The 14,674-nt window shown below is 42.2% G+C and overlaps 1 protein-coding gene across 1 annotated transcript in view; it reads left to right on the top strand.

Moving 5' to 3' along the window:
* The window catches only part of PCNX4 (pecanex 4), a 30,505-nt gene that overhangs the window by 13,160 nt on the left and 2,671 nt on the right, over positions 1-14,674 (top strand). Inside the window, exons 3-10 of the mRNA XM_084793348.1 lie at positions 2,502-2,681; positions 2,976-3,490; positions 3,712-3,812; positions 3,931-4,050; positions 6,241-6,604; positions 7,951-8,054; positions 11,794-12,821; positions 13,703-13,889. Coding sequence (XP_084649474.1) covers positions 2,502-2,681; positions 2,976-3,490; positions 3,712-3,812; positions 3,931-4,050; positions 6,241-6,604; positions 7,951-8,054; positions 11,794-12,821; positions 13,703-13,889 — 2,599 coding nt within the window. The remainder of the gene's footprint in view (positions 1-2,501; positions 2,682-2,975; positions 3,491-3,711; positions 3,813-3,930; positions 4,051-6,240; positions 6,605-7,950; positions 8,055-11,793; positions 12,822-13,702; positions 13,890-14,674) is intronic.

The raw sequence follows: 14,674 nt of genomic DNA, 5'->3' as shown, positions 1-14,674 counted from the left end.
CCCATTTCAAACCCCTCTACTCCTAAGCTATAAAAACCCTGCCCATATCTAATGCTGCTCTCTTGAACCCTGCCTTCTGGAGCAACAGCCAGTGTACACAAATAAAGCTTGCTTTAATTAATTTGACCATGACTTGGATTTGGTGGTTTTTCTTCCCACATCTATGGGATTAACACCTCCTGAGTCAGATAAAAATTTGTAAGTTAAATTTCTGAAGTCAGAAATTACCTGCTGTACCATATCTCTGCTTTTTAAAAAGTCCTCAGTTCTTTCACCAAGTTTATTTTCTTAAAGACAGCATTATTTTCCTATAAATAAAAGTGCATAAAATATTTAATGTACTATTTTAATGCTTAAAAGTTTTATAATTAGAAACATTTTTTCTTAACTATGACTAAAGCATGAGGCAAAGAAAGCCTCACATCTGTTTTTAAAAAGTAAAATGACAATTTTAATGAAGCCCAGCTAACCATTTTAGTTTATTTTTAGAAAACAGCTAAAGATAGCAAAGACAGAGTGTTGGTGTAGTGGGTATGAGGACACAGCTAGCTGCTGAGTAAAAGGCATGTGTGTTTCTGTCCAAACACCAAAGCAGTTCAAAGCTCTATCTCCAAAGAAGGCTGGAGAGATGTAGCCATGGCACAGTTGTGTTGTGCTACTGGTAAATAGCTTTCCGTGAATTTTATATTATGAAAAGCAAGTGATAGCTCTGCAGTGTTTAGCTTAGAGTCTTGGGAATTATCTGAGCAAATGACAAACATCTGTGGCCTCTTAGTCACTGTATGGGATATATTTTCAGATGTGTAGAATTTGACATATTTTTTTTTAGTTGCTAATTTCAAACATGGTTTTTCCTAACACTTGTTAATTTTTTTTTTAAATCCTAGGTCATTTCTGTTATATTATCAGAAACATTAAGAATTTTCATATAAAGTAGTTAGCTACAATAATCATCTTTTGGGGGTCAAGTTATATATGGAAAAAAAATCAGTATTTTGTTAATTTAAAGTTTACATTTTTTTTGTTTATAATTTCCTATAAATACTGTTGCTGTGCACTGCCCACTAAGAAGAAAGCTTTCAAGGTACAGCTTTATTTGTAAACCATTTTCTGGGCGTGGTCATTCTAAGGTCAATCTGCCCTTGTGAGTAGTTGGGGAGGAAGATTGTCTGGAAACCACACTAACCGGTTGTCCTTTTTTTACCTGTGGGTTCTTACGTGTTGCCTGATTCTTCCTGTTAACTGGACATTTATTCTCAGAACGGAGTGTCCTCTAACTTAGTACCATATATTAACCTTGTGCTCGCTCATCTGTTCTCTGCTTGAAACAATTCGAAAGACGTGCAGTGTGAAGTGGTGTGTTGGCTGGCGCAGGCCAGGCATGCCCAGGAGTGAGTTACACCACAGACAGTGTGTGTGTTTGCATTTGGACCGTGAAAACTCTTAAAGCTCAAATCCTGCAGTTGTCTGTGGTTCTAAGTATCCAAGAACAGTTCTGCTGGAAGTGTGAGCGTTGGCTTTTTCCCTTTGAAGTCTCTAGTACTGCATTAGCACTGGCCCCTTGACGCACTGCTTGAGCGTATCTGAAAAATTAACAGTAGGTTGAGAATGTTTTCCTATGGTTTAAATTTTTATTAAACAATTGAAATCAGTTTCGTTAATGTTTAACTCCAAGTGTTTTACCAAGTATCAATTTCCCCACTTAAGAAGGGGTCGCCCCGGCTCTGAGGAGATAGGACGGTAGGGATATGACTTAAACCCATACATAGCATTGGTTACCAAAACAGAAGAGTGTTGTTAATGCTAATTACGTGCCCAGCGACCCAGGGAGACCCCGCCATAGCCTGAGCTGCCATCGCTGTTATCTCTAGTGCCTTCAGATTCTGAGACCTAAGAGAAGGCTGTGTAGGAGAGAGGGAGAAGGGAGCTCCACACTGCTGCAGCTTTGGTGCTCCGAAGTTACTTGCAACCTTAAATTATACATTTTTAAATTATAAAATTACAAGACTAAAAAAGTCTAAAAAAACCATTGGTAGGATTTCAGCCAATACAGATTTAGGGGGACAATATGTTCTGGCCTTGTTTATTCAGATTTTAAAATCTCTGTATTCAAAGTTACAGATGGCCTGTAATAGTTTCTTTCTTTATATATTTGGGGTTGTTTTTTTGGGGGGGGGGCTGGAGACATAGTTTCTTTGTTGTAGCCTTGGCTGTCCTAGAACTCACTCTGTAGACCAGGCCAGCCTCAAACTCACAGAGACTGGCCTGTCTCCACCTCCCTGAGTGCTGGAATTACAGGTGTGGCCGTCACCGCCCAGCTTCTGTGCACGTTTGAATCCACATACTCTGTAAAGCTTTGCACACTGAGGTAATTACTAGTTTAGGGCATACACGCAGATCATTTGGGAGTAGGGCCTTTCGCATAAGCTTTCTTTCTCAGGATATGTGCTATTTGTGGGTTTATGACTTTGTGTGATTTAAGCATTTCCTTTTTCTTGTAGGTTTGTTGTAAATATTCCAGCTCTAGAGCAGACGAATCAGATTCTGCACATCTTGTTTGTGTTATTACCCTTCCTGTGGGCACTTGGGACTCTGCCCCCACCCGATGCGCTTTTCTTTTGGGCAGTGGAGCAGGTTTTAGTGTTTGGTCTTGGGGGCTCATCCATGTCAACTCACCTACGGTAAGTTGTTGTTTTGTTTCGAGTTGTGAAGTTTAATGTAACTTTTTCTTACATTTTTAAAAATTTTGATATAACTTCTGTTTTTACTTTCTTGCATTTTTTTTTTTCCTTCATTGTGAGGTGGAAGGTAAGTAAATGCGTGCTTATGTGCTAGAACAGCCCTGAGAGGAGTCAGTCTTCTCCTTCCGTCCTGTGGGCTCTACAGATGGAACTCCCGTACCGCTGAGCCGTCCTGCTGGCTGTGATGTAGCAGCTTTCCTTGCAAGTAAACCTTTGTCCTCTTTTCTCCTGTAGGTTATTGGTGATGTTCCTCCTTTCTGCCGGAGCACCAATCCTGTCCTACTTCATGCCCAGCACCGTCGGCCTGGTTCTTCTCATGACTGGACTAGGCTTCATACTGAGTCTTAACCTAAGTCACCTGAGTCTGGTCTTCAGGCCCGGTGTGGCTAGGCACAGAGCAGGAAGCAGGCGTGAGGCTTTCCCAGGCATCCTGGGACAAGGGTTCAGGTGGAAGGAGTGCCTGCTGTCCGTCACCATGTTGGGTGTGGCTCTCCTGGAAGCCGGGCTGCTGCATCACTACGCCAGCTTCTCACAGGTTTCCAGAAGCAGCTCCCAGGCCATCGTGGGCTATGTTCTGATGGCCTTGCTGCCAATACTGTGCATACTGAGAGAAACTCAGAGCATCTACATCTTTGGAATTTTCCGAAACCCTTTCTATCCGAAGGATGTACGAGCTGTGTCTGTATTCGCTGACAAGCAAAACAGGCTCCTGAAGATTGGCGTTGTCAGATGGATTTTGCTAACTCTAGGTAGGAAGGTACAGTCTGTTAACTCTTACAGACTGTGCTCAGGAAAGGCTCATATTTATGTGGTATACAGAATATTTATGTTTGATTTTTGTTGTTGTTGTTCATAACTTTTTCGGTTAGTTGCTTAAATGTGCCCATGAAGGCAGTTTGCCAAGATAAACTGCAGTGGGAGCGGTTTCTGCAGTAATCACACTCACAGTCTTTCTCTGTTTTTGCTTCAGTGTCGCCTTTGGCTATGGTGGCCTTCCTTGCCCTGGATAGCTCGTTATATGGGCTGCACTCTGTGTCTGTCTGCATTGGATTCACCAGGGCTTTCAGAACGGTAATCCCAGCATGCACTGCAAAGCACCTCCTGTGGCTGAGTGTAATTGTGGTTTTTATTGAACAGTTTGCTTAGATTATTAAGTTCTCCCTGAAAGTGGATAATTTGTGTACTGTAGGTGTGGCAGAACACAGAAAATGCCTTATTAGAGACTGTGATTGTATCAGCAGTGCACATGGTGTCTGACGCAGACTGCTGGTGGAACAGGAGCCTTGACACGGGAATCAGGCTGTTACTGGTAAGTGTATTTTTAACAGCTCTGTTGAGAGGGATTTTTACACACAATAAAATCCGTCCATTAGAAGGTGTTTTATTCCGTGGTATATATTCAGAGCAGTACAGCCGTCACTGTGATAGCATTAGAACATTTTCAACATCCCAAATGTTGAAACATTGATGGCCAGTCTCCATCCCTCCCTCCTTATCATCTGTATCTATTCTGTATCTGTAGCTCTTCTTCTGTGTGTTAGCCATGTGTGTGTGTGAGCTGTGTGTGTGTGTGTGTGTGTGTGTGTGTGTGTGTGTGTATGAATTTATGGTTAACTCTCCTTGGTGTGTGTGAATTTATGGTTAGCTCTCCTTGTGTGTGTGTGAATTTATGGTTAGATCTCCTTGTCATGGTGTCTGGTTTATATATCAGGATTCAAAAGTATTTCATATGTTTACCTTCTCTGGAAGAGTTGGTAAAAGATTGATACTGATCATTCGTAATGTTTTATAATGTCCAGTAAATATTAATTAATATTTAAAGCCAGACATGGTGGTGCACGCCTTTAATCCCAGCACTCGGGAGGCAGAGGCAGGCAGATTGCTGTGAGTTCAAGGCCAGCCTGATCTACAGAGTGAGTCCAGGATAGCCAAGGCTACACAGAGAAACCCTGTCTTGAAAAATAAAAAAAGAATAATATTTAAGTGTTATTACTCCATAGTCTTTTGTAATATTGCATCTCAGCTATTCTATATGAGTAGGTTGGGTGAGTCATTATTTTCAGCTGTGTACCCACTGGTAAACCCACCTACCAGGCTAGAGTGGACAGTTCCAAATTTGGTTTCATACAGATGCCCCCGATTAAACTCAGTAGGTCACAAAACCAAAAGTCATAAATGTGAGGGCAAGATCTGTAGGGAAGACAGTGTGCTGACAGCGTATGAGACGAGAAGAGAGGGTTGTGGAAATATAATCAGCATGCATTGTATACATGTATGAAATTGCCAGAGCAGATTAGTTAATTTTTTAAAAACCAGTAACACAAAATACTACTTAGCTGAGTACATAATATTGAGTCATAAATTTTAATCATTGCACTATATTTTAGAACTGAAATATCACTAACAAGCCTACACTTCGTACAGGTGTAAAAATACTGAGTTAATCTTAGTTAAATCAACATAGTCTAATTTAATCTTTTGTTATGTCTAATTTTTTTCTTCTTTAGTTAGCTTCAATAAATGTGTTTCCTGTATTTTATCCTACCCATCTAATTTAATAGCTTGTGATGAATTGCTTACCCATAACTTTTAAGAAGTGTAGCATAACTTATTTTTTTGCAAAGACCAACCTTGGGTTGAAAACATAGTCTATTTGGTGAAGTGATGAGTTTACATGACAGATCCTAGGCATGCACAGAACCTGCCTAATCAAGCATAGATCTGTATCCCTAACCCCTCAGGAGGTGGAGGCCAAGAGGGTTAGGAGCTCACGGTCATCTCCAACTACAAAACAAAACAAGAGGTCCTTCCTCAAAAAAAAGAAAGAAAGAGAGAAAAAAATGACCAGACTTATACACGTTGTTTCTCATTTATTAATTTTGAGGTCGTAAAAAATATACCGTATTTTCCAGCATATAAAACAATTTTTTAAAACCCTCCTCCTGAAAAGTCCATGCCAAAGTCAGGGGTCAACTTATACACTGGGTACTTACCTGCAACTTGCTTCATATGTCCGGTGCATATAGTGGGGGGAGGGGTGCCCAACTCTGTGTGTCGGGGAGGGTAATGAAGCAGGGAGGAGCAAGCTGCACACATCTTCCTGTAACTCAAGGAAGAGAAAGTGAGCGTGGACTGGCTCTCCACCAGAACCCGCTGTTCAACCTGGAGGGCTGCTCATCTGCTGGTTGAGTGTGGAGCCCACTTTAAAGGGGCAGTGTAAGCAGGCACTGGCTGTCTGTACCCGAGTCTGCTGCACAAGGTGTGCATTGGAGGAGGAGTGGTAGTCTTTTATAGCAAGTATATTCCAAACCCTATATTTTAACTGGAAAAGTTGGGGTTTGTCTTATAAGCCCAGTTATCTTATATGCCGGAAAATATGGTAACAACAAATTGCATGGCTAGAGCCGTTGCATCAAAATACTGAGGCTGTAATGGAATTATTGCTTTTTTTTTTAATCCATAAAATATTTGTTAAATAATCGTGTTTATGTATCCACAGATTGGTATCATGCGAGACCGTTTGATTCAGTTCGTCACTAAATTGCAGTTTGCTGTGACTGTGCTTTTGGCATCATGGACAGAAAAAAAACAGCATAGAAAAACAACGACGACTTTATGTGTACTCAATACTGTGTTTGCTCCCTTCGTGCTGTTTATTATTGTGTTCTCAACACTCCTGTCGTCTCCTTTGCTGCCCCTCTTCACCCTTCCTGTTTTCTTGGTGGGGTTTCCCCGTCCGGTTCAGAGCTGGCCAGGAGCAGTGGGCACTGCAGCTTGTGTGTGCACAGACACGGTGTTCTACCACCAGATGGTCCCCAGGTTGACTGTGGCACTGCAGACTGCAATGGCAGCTGGAAGTTTAGGTGAGTGTGGCTGTGCTCAAAAATGCTTGCTGATAAATTTGAGGTACAAGGGAAAAGAAGGAAGGGGGGAAGGAGGGAGGAAGGGAGGAAGGGAGGGAGGGGAGGAGGGAAGGAGAGCCAGGCATGGTGGCTGTACGCCTTTAATCCTGGCACTCAAGGAGGAAGAAGGAGGCAGATCGCTGTGAGTTCCAGGCCAGTCTGGTCTACAAAGCGAGTCCAGGACAGCCAAGGGGCTACACAGAGAAATCCTATCTCAAAAAAATTTTTAAATAAATTAAGAAAAAAATTTTTTAAAAAACAGAAAGTCCTTTTGATTCAACCGTAAAACAGATTTCAGCACTTTGATGTATAGGCAGAGATTAAATATGAAATAGAACTATAACTCTGCTGCTTATTTTGGGATAAAAATTAGAAATAAAATACTTAGGGAAATTGTCACCAGGGTGATGGGGAAGTTTAAAAAGGAGAACAAATTCCTAAATACATTCAGATGGTGGGCTCACCATTGAAGCACGGACGCACTTTTCTGCTTGTAATTTCCGTGAACTTTAGAATTTCTGTCAAGTCGATACAGTGAGGGGAAAGAGGAAAGCAGCTGTCTCTGTGGGTCACCCTGCCTAGCACAGCCCAGTACGGAGACTTAAAGGGAAACCAACACTGAGGGCCAGTGGGAAGGACACACCAGCTGCCCACTCAGGGGGTCCCTTGGTGGCCAGCCCTGCCACATGTTCATAAGGAGACTTACAAAAAACAAAATAAAACAAAAAGTAAGTGTTGGTTCTAATAGAGAGGAAATGGAAACACCTGTAATGTTTATCAGGAAAGGAATATTTAAATTCGGCTGCGTGCATACAGTGAATTCCAACAGCTGTGAATGAGCTTAAGCTGGTGGCCGTCCCATGTCAGTACGTCTCAGAGGAAATGTGTTGAAAAGGGACCTAAGTTTTAAAAATATTCACACATCATAAAGTAAGGTAAATTATGCAAAATCTCAAAAACATAAAACTGTTATATACTTACTTTTTAGATCATTGTGAAATTGGCTTTCGCACATTTCATACCTTTGCTAATATGCTTGATGTGTGTTTATCATTTTATTCAATAATTCTGACAAACACGTCCTCAATTTTTCTGTATTGTCACCTATATGTTATCTCTTCCAAGCGCTCCTAAAGAGCTTGACTTACTACATCCTAATATGCAGTGGGTCCTCATTTCTATTCTTGACATAATGATGGACAAGATAGTTGAAACTGGGTTCTAGATACTTAATTTTAAATATTCACAGTACAAAATAAAACAAGCTCAAAAAGTTTTTTTTTCTTCCCTTTTCTAATTTCTCTTAGGTCTTCTTCTCCCTGGCTCTCATTACCTGGGCCGTTTTGAGGATCGCTTGATATGGATAATGATTTTAGAGCGTGGCTATACTTACTGCTACATTAATGTTAAGGTCAGTAACATATGTAAAGCTTTACCTGATATGTACAGCAAACTATTACTTAGCTGCAAAGAAGTGAATCTTAGTGGGTGAAAACAACTAATGATTTTTTTGAGGAGGGGGGAGTTTCAAGACAGGGTTTCTCTGTGTAGCCTCAACTGTCCTAGACTCACTTTGTAGACCAGGCTGGCCTCAAACTCACAGCAATCCACCTGCCTCTGCCTCCCGAGTGCTGGGATTAAAGGTGTGTGCCACCATGCCCGGCCCCAGCTGATGATTTTTAAGCTATATCTCAATAAGCACGTTTCAATAGCTGACTAGTGCTCGTTGCATACTAGAGCGCGGTAACAAAATACACCTGCATTCTTTTTAGTCTTAAAATTTATTGTTGTTATTTTATTACACATATGGATGTTTTGCCTGCATGTGTGACCACACACCTGCCTCTATTTATGGAGGCTAGAGAGAGCATCTGATCCCCCATAACTGCAATTAAGATGTGGGTGCTGGGAATCACCCCGGGTCCCCTGGAAGAGCATCCAGTGCTCTTAGCTGCCGCGTGCACCTCTCCAGCCCTGTCTCCTAGTCTTTTTCCTGTCATCCATGTCTAATTGAGCTTGCCAAAAATGTGTGTCAGAAATCTCTTAAATTCCCACGTATCAGAGAAACATTTTCAGTTAACTAAAAACCATCTTCCAACCCCACTACCGTGTATATGATGCCATTCTTCTTTCCTTCAACGACAGAATGCCTTACTAGAATTGTTTATTCTAAATTCTTTCCATTCTGTCTTCACCTTACTTGGGTTTTTTATTCTACCGTCAAGCCTTCACTTGCCAAGGTCTTCAGTGACTGTCACCTGCTAATTGCAGTGTTTATTCTCAGATCTGTCCCTCTGAGCCAGTCAGGAGCAGTTGACAAGATGCTCTTGTCTCATGAGTTGTCTGTACTGTGACCTCTTCACATCAGAGTCCCAGAGCCTAGCAGTCCTCGGAGACAACTCCGTCTCTCTGGTTGCTCGGGTCAAAAGTAGTGACAACTTCTGTGCTTCCACACGTTCTCACAGCAGCTCCCTACTCCTGTCAGACTGTGTCTGTGTCCATCACTTCTCACCACCCCGCTCATCTTTATCTCTTACCCACCCCAGAGAATTTTAGTAGCCTCTTAGTCTATTACCAACTAAAATGATCTTGAAGATGAGATCAGGTCAGGTCACTTCTCTATGTAAAGAAAAGTATATGTAGGAGACCCTGTAGTGCAGTGGTTCTCAACCTGTGGGTTGCAACCTCTTTGGGACACCAAACAATCCTTTCACGGGGATTATTCAGATATCCTGAATATCAGATATTTACATTGTCGTTCATAACAGTAGCAAAATTGCAGTTATAACATGGCCACAAAAATCATGTTATGGTCAGGGGCCACCACAACACGAGGAAGTGTATTAAAGGGTCGCAGCATTAGGAAGGTGGAGAGCCACTGCTCTAGTAGGGTCTCTTTCATTCAAAACCAAGGCCCTAAAAAGGTGGCTTTCTGTTACTTCTTGGACCTTATGTGGTACTTCACCCTCTGTTCTGGCCTGCTGGCTCTTCCCTCTCCCTTCAGGTAATCCATCCTGTAGCTAAATCTGTGCTCCAGTGTTGTCTTCAGGGCTTGTAGCCATTGTGTTTAAGGCTACAGCCACTCTCTCACCCCAGCAGTCCCAGCCCTTGCCTGGCCAGCACGTACACCTTCTAAAAAAAAACTAAACAAATGATTGCTTTGTACTAATTATCTGTGTCCTTCACTAATGTGATGTCACAGGGAGCACAGTTCTCATGTTTTCAATCACGGATGTAACCTATGGCCCTGGAACAGTGTGGAGCACAGAGCAGACCTTTAGTAAATACCCTGTCTGTAGTGGATGGGTACATTCTTTGTCCTAACAGAGACTGGATGAAAGTACTAGGGACCAAAATGCTGTCTTTACAACAGTGGCTCTCAAAATTCAGTGCCTAGTCTAGCTGCATTAACTGGAAATGGAAATGCCTGAGTTCCACTTTGGACCTACTGGATCCAGCTGAAGGTTGGTCCATTGGCCTGCTTTAAAGTACCCTTCACATCATGATAGTTCATCTAAAGATTGCTCTAGTTTAACCTGTATAGTCTGACAAGGGATGCAGATATATGGGTATTTTTATTTTATTGTTTTATTTTATTTCATTCTTAAATTATACAGTTTACTATTACCAAATAACATAAATCTTTTTAATGGTCTTTGATGATTTTGACACTATTTATAAGTACCTTTTTGTTGTTGTTGTTTTGTTTTTTGACCAAGCTGGCTTGGGATTTACCACTCACTAACATTTGTATTACTTTGGTGTTTACAAAACTTAATATTCATAAACCTATTTACAAGAATTATTTTTTTAATTTGTTGATAATTCTGTACATGCCAGCAATGTATTTAGATCATATCCACGCCCACTTCACCCTCCAGCTCCTTCCAGACCCTCTCCTGTCAAGATCCTCAGCCAGCGTCATGTTTTTTTGTTGTAACTCAGAGTGCGACTGGTGCTGCAGTGTGCTGGCTGCGTTTGTGGACAGGACCCTCCACCGGAGCACTGACAGCCTGTGTGACCACACACTGAAGAAAGCGGCTTCTCCCTCTCCTGGCAACCATCCATTGCCAGAAGCTCCTCCCCTCCTCTCTCCACGTGGGGTGCTGACTGGCTTGACCTTGTGCCGGCAGCTACAACCTCTGTGGATCCCTGAGAGCAGCAGCTCTGGTTTGCCGCAGTCCTTCCCCACCACAGCTCCTAACCTCCTCCCGCCCCCTCTTGTTGGTACTCTAAGCTGTGGGAGAAGGGGGTGTGACATAGGGGGCCGCTTAGGCTTGAGCACTCCATACTCCCTTACCTTCTAGATGTTTTTCCTGAACTAAAAGGAACCTCAGAGAAGACAGGAGATCTGCTGAGGTTGTTTGTAAGTGGCACATGGTGAACACTCACTTAAAAACGAGTTACAGGGGTACCTAGTGGTTTTGTGGCATACCTGAACTCTTAATAGTGAGGGTTGCACCGATACGCCCTGTTCAGGAAGTAATCAGCATGTGTCTAAAATTGATACCAGAGCGTATTCATTTATGCAACACTTACTTGTGCATATCTGCTTGTAGGTCCGGGCTTAGATACTGGGATATATCATAACCAAAGACAGCTGCTTCATGAAACTTACACTGCAGTTAGTCAAGGCAGACAGTAATCAGATAAATGCTATCATTAAAAAAAAAATCAAAATAATATGATTTTAAAAATAGTGTACTTCCATACATTAGAATAAATATCTTAGTCTCATATAAAGTAGGATGAAAAGACTGCAGAACTATTGCTGCATGTTTTACAGTTCTGACTTTATTTCCTCTCTCCCTAAGGATGACTGCCTTAAAAGGTTTTAACGTGTAGCTCAGCCTTGACAGCAGATAGTCATAGGAAAGAATGACTATACACAGTAAAATTCTTAGCCAACTTCTAGTACGATTTTCTATAATTTCTTTAAAAATACTAGTAGCCTTTCCCTTAATCTTTATACCCCGCATCGGATGTTTTAGATGACCCAAGGCTTCTTAAGTGGTAGCTGCTCTTGACTTAGACTTTGCTTTATCTTTCGCCATAACTTTGTGAGGAGACTCTATTGCACTCCCGAGACTGCCTTCCATTCCCTGGGTAAGGGCCAGTCATGAACCCAAGTGCTTCTCTCTCCTCCTCAGGGCTTAGAGTTGCAGGAAACATCCTGCCACACTGCTGAAGCGCAGAGAGTGGACGAAGTGTTTGAAAGTGCTTTTCAGCAAGAACGCCCACGAGTGTGTTTCCTTAATGAGCACCTGGGGAACGTCTTGACACCGTGCACTGTTTTGCCTGTGAAACTGTATTCCGATGCCAGGAGTGTCCTGTCTGGCATAATTGATTCTCATGACAACTTGAGGGAGTTTAAAGATGACCTCGTTAAAGTGCTTGTGTGGGTACTTCTTCAGTACTGCTCGAAAAGGCCCGGCACTCGGGAGAATATTCACAAAACTGAAAATAACAGAGAAGCCTCACCAGCAGCCCTGACTGCTTTGAACACTTCACCCTGCCCCGAATCCCAAGACTCAGATAGTTTAAAATCAGACACTTTCCATGACTGGTCTGATGGTAGCATTTTTGATGATGAACCAACTAACAAAAGCAAAAAAGAAAAACTTGAGTTCAAAGATCTACCGGGTACAAATTTGCCTATTCCAGGATCCATAGACTACCCGAGTGTGGATGACCATTCGATGGGCACGGGCCCTAAACATGATCTTTACAGGACGGTTTTGTTGGGATTTCCTGCCGTTGACAAGGGGCAGCGAGAAGACATGGCGTACATCCCTCTTGTGGAGTTCAGTTGCCCCCAGTCTCACTTGCTGAGCCTGCCTGAAGAGTGGAGGCCTTACTGGATGCCCTGTTCCAGAGTGAGGCAGATGAGCGCCTTGTTTCCAGGAGACTGGTATCAGTTTGTCTTAAGGCAACTCGAATGTTTCCACGCAGAGGAAAAGTCAAGTGTACTAGAAGACATCGCAAAGGATAGGGCTTTAAAAGACTTGTATGTCAGCACAGTGATGACTTGTTATATTGGCTTATTTGGCATAGACAGCGCGGTGCCTACTCCTGGTCAGCTAGTAAGAGTCTACAATGGGGGCTTACCCTGGTCTGGCACCTTAGACTGGCTCTCAGAAACACCGGAGCTGTTCCTACTATTTCGAAAAGCATTCAGGTGACCCATTTTGATTATATGCAAGTTGGGTGTTTCTTATTCACTAGATTATGATTTTTTGTTGTTGTTGCTCATAATTTTTTTTAAAAAGCTTGGTCTGTAGTTTAATTGCTTCCTCTTTGATTTTGTTTGTGTAGAGCGCTTTTTTAATAAGAGTCATTGGATTTCTTCAGCTCAGCTTCTTTCATTTTTCCCTCATCAGTTTGTTTGTTTAGAGTTCTGTTACTTTGTTGTTTCTCTGAGTTTTGAGATTAGAACCCGGATTTCCTGCCTCCACCTCCAGAGTGTTGGCATTATAGGCAGGAGCCGCGGCCACCTCGTTTATAAGGTCCCGGGGATCCAGCCCAGGGCTGGGTGTGCAGGGTGGCTGGGTACAATTCCAAGCTACATCTTCAGCCTCACCTCCCTCAGTTGTTTCTGTATCTGAGATGGATGAGTTCATGTTAGGGGAGGCGGGCTGTTGACACATGACCCGAGACTGGCCTTGAGCTCATTCTGGATGCCCAGGATGACCTGGCCAACACCTCTTGCGTGCCGGCCAGCACACTTCTGTGCCACTGTGCCATTCTACTTGGCTTGAGATGTGGATGCTTTCACTTGTGAGTCTTAAAAATAGTGAACAAATAACTTTCATCTCTAAACTTTATTTTTTTTTTATTTATTTATGTTTGGTTGGTTGGTTGGTTGTTTTTTCGAGACAGGGTTTCTCTGTGTAGCCTTGGCTGTCCTGGACTCTCTTTGTAGATCAGGCTGGCCTCAAACTCACAGTGGTCCGCCTGCCTCTGCCTCCCCAGTGCTGGGATTAAAGGCATGCGCTACCACCTCCCGGCTCTAAAGTTTATTTTAAATGTTCTGAAATTGTTTGGGTTTCCACTTTTTAGGTATACGCTGAAACTAATGGTTGATAAAGCAAGTTTGGGTCCAATAGAAGACTTTAAAGAACTGAACAACTGCCTCAGGGAATATGAGAGGGCCTGGTACATTGGCTTAGTGTCTGAAGAACAATGGAAGGAAGCAATTCTAGAAGAAAAGCCATGCTTGTTTTCCCTGGGGTACGAGTCTAGTATGGTAAGGCATTCTTATATGGGAACCGTAAAGATTGGAAAGTGTAAAGTACTTGAACTAATCCATGGTGTGATGTTCTGGCTACTGTTGTGGTGTTAGTGGCAGCTGCAAGGCACTTACAACCATCCCTGTACGACCAGATAGTGTACCCTAGAGTAACTGGCTCATTCCCTTCTGCCAGCTGAGTAGGGGACAATTAAAAAGGCTTTGTAATCACTGTCAGCCTCTGTAAAATAGCGCATGCCATCTGCTTACAGAGACTCTGCCCTATAAGAGAAGCAAATCAGAGAAAAATATAAATAAACGTAAGGTTAAAGTTGAGCTCTGAAGCACTCCCCCAAAAAACTGATTCATTAGCCACATTGTGAATACCTCAAGGTGTGCAATTAGTGTGGCCTTGACCTTGTGTCAGAAAGTGATGTACTTTCTAGGAACTACACAGAAGAAATCAGCAGGGCAAGCTGTCCTGGGCAGTGAGCTAACTCCATTGTTGCCAACAAAATGTTAGCAAACTGATCCAGCAACGTTTAAAAACTTTTGTATCAAAATAGTATATAAAATGGGTTTCACATGTAAAAAGCCATTTAATGTAATATACAGTAACAATAGAGTAAAAAACAAAGCCCCATAATTATCTCAGTAGATTAAAAAAAAAGAAGAAGAAAAACCATTTAATAAAATCCAACACCCTTTCATAGTAAAAACATTTTTCCCAGCAATTGAACTTGACGTAAAAATGTATAGTTGCCATCATAATACTGTGCTGGGAGTTCTGTCTGTGTAATGAA

This window comes from Acomys minous (assembly GCF_964271855.1).
Source record: "Acomys minous genome assembly, chromosome: 8".
In the NCBI taxonomy this organism is placed as follows: Eukaryota; Metazoa; Chordata; class Mammalia; order Rodentia; family Muridae; genus Acomys; species Acomys minous.
The sequence above is the reverse complement of the archived record's forward strand: the minus strand, read 5'-3'. Positions and strand labels throughout refer to the sequence as shown.